The following is a 956-nucleotide window of genomic DNA, read 5'->3' as shown; positions in this document are numbered from 1 at the left end:
CGGGCACGGTGGAGGAGATCATGAACGTGGACCCCGTGCACCACACCTACTCCTGCAAGGTACGAGGGGAGCGGGGGGAAACTTTGCGGCCCCCGCCGGGCTCCTGCTCGGGCGGGCGCATGTGGTTTTTATTGTACGCGCTGGAGCTTTGGTGTGTAATTAGGGATTTTTAGCCCGCGGAGGCTCTCCCCGCTGGAGCTCTCCCACAGCTGTGGCGAGGGGAATCTCTCAAGGTTGCTTTTTATGGGCATTTCTCTCCTTGCCCCGATGCGGAGCCGACTGTAACTTTCTGTTGGGGCAGGGGAAGGTGTGCGGAGCCGCTTGCGGGCTCCACCAGCAGCTCCCTGTTTACTTTAGCAGCATCTTGAGCTCCTGCAGCTCAAGCTATTGTTTAACTACCAACCTGGCCTCTGGCTATGTTTTTTTTCCTTCCCCCCCTAAGCTGAGAGACGCTAAAGTACTGAGCAACCTGAAATACCATCCGCCCGGTTGTCAGAAAACTGCTATATGGCTTAACCCTTGCTGGGGCAGGAATCTCGCTTGGGAGGACGTGCTGCTACATGGCCTCTTCCTCCTCTCCCCGTTTCTGCCCATCCTGTAAAAGCGCTGCGGTTCCTGCCTGCGGTTAGCGCTGAGCGGTGCCTGGGGGGATGCTCAGCGGTGCGTTGGTGGGGGAGTGGTGCAGGGGAGGGTTAAGTTTACGCCGTGGCGTTGCCCTCTCTTCTGGAGCATCCCTCAGCCCAGTAAACCAGCTGAACAGCTTCTGTCTGTCCAGCTGGTCCCCACTGCTTCACACTTGCTCCCACCGCTCTGCCCCTCGCGCTGCCGCCCGGTACAATCTGTGCCCAGCTCTCGCAAATTAGATCACAGACCCTCCAGGCTAGTGCAGAGACCGTATGTTTGCAAAGTGTCTGGCACATCCTGGGTGCTGCGTGGAAAACTAATAAGCTGGAGCC

At 58.3% G+C, this 956-nt stretch overlaps 1 protein-coding gene across 1 annotated transcript in view; it reads left to right on the top strand.

Annotated features, from left to right (window-relative positions):
- Positions 1–8: 8 nt before the first annotated feature.
- Positions 9–956, top strand: part of LOC104489236 (agrin-like) — a gene marked incomplete at its 3' end in the record, with an annotated part of 8,281 nt that continues 7,333 nt past the window's right edge. Inside the window, exon 1 of the mRNA XM_010131379.1 lies at positions 9–59. Coding sequence (XP_010129681.1) covers positions 21–59 — 39 coding nt within the window. The remainder of the gene's footprint in view (positions 60–956) is intronic.

This window comes from Buceros rhinoceros, unplaced genomic scaffold, assembly GCF_000710305.1.
Source record: "Buceros rhinoceros silvestris isolate BGI_N320 unplaced genomic scaffold, ASM71030v1 scaffold2822, whole genome shotgun sequence".
Classification (NCBI taxonomy): Eukaryota; Metazoa; Chordata; class Aves; order Bucerotiformes; family Bucerotidae; genus Buceros; species Buceros rhinoceros.
The sequence above is the reverse complement of the archived record's forward strand: the minus strand, read 5'-3'. Positions and strand labels throughout refer to the sequence as shown.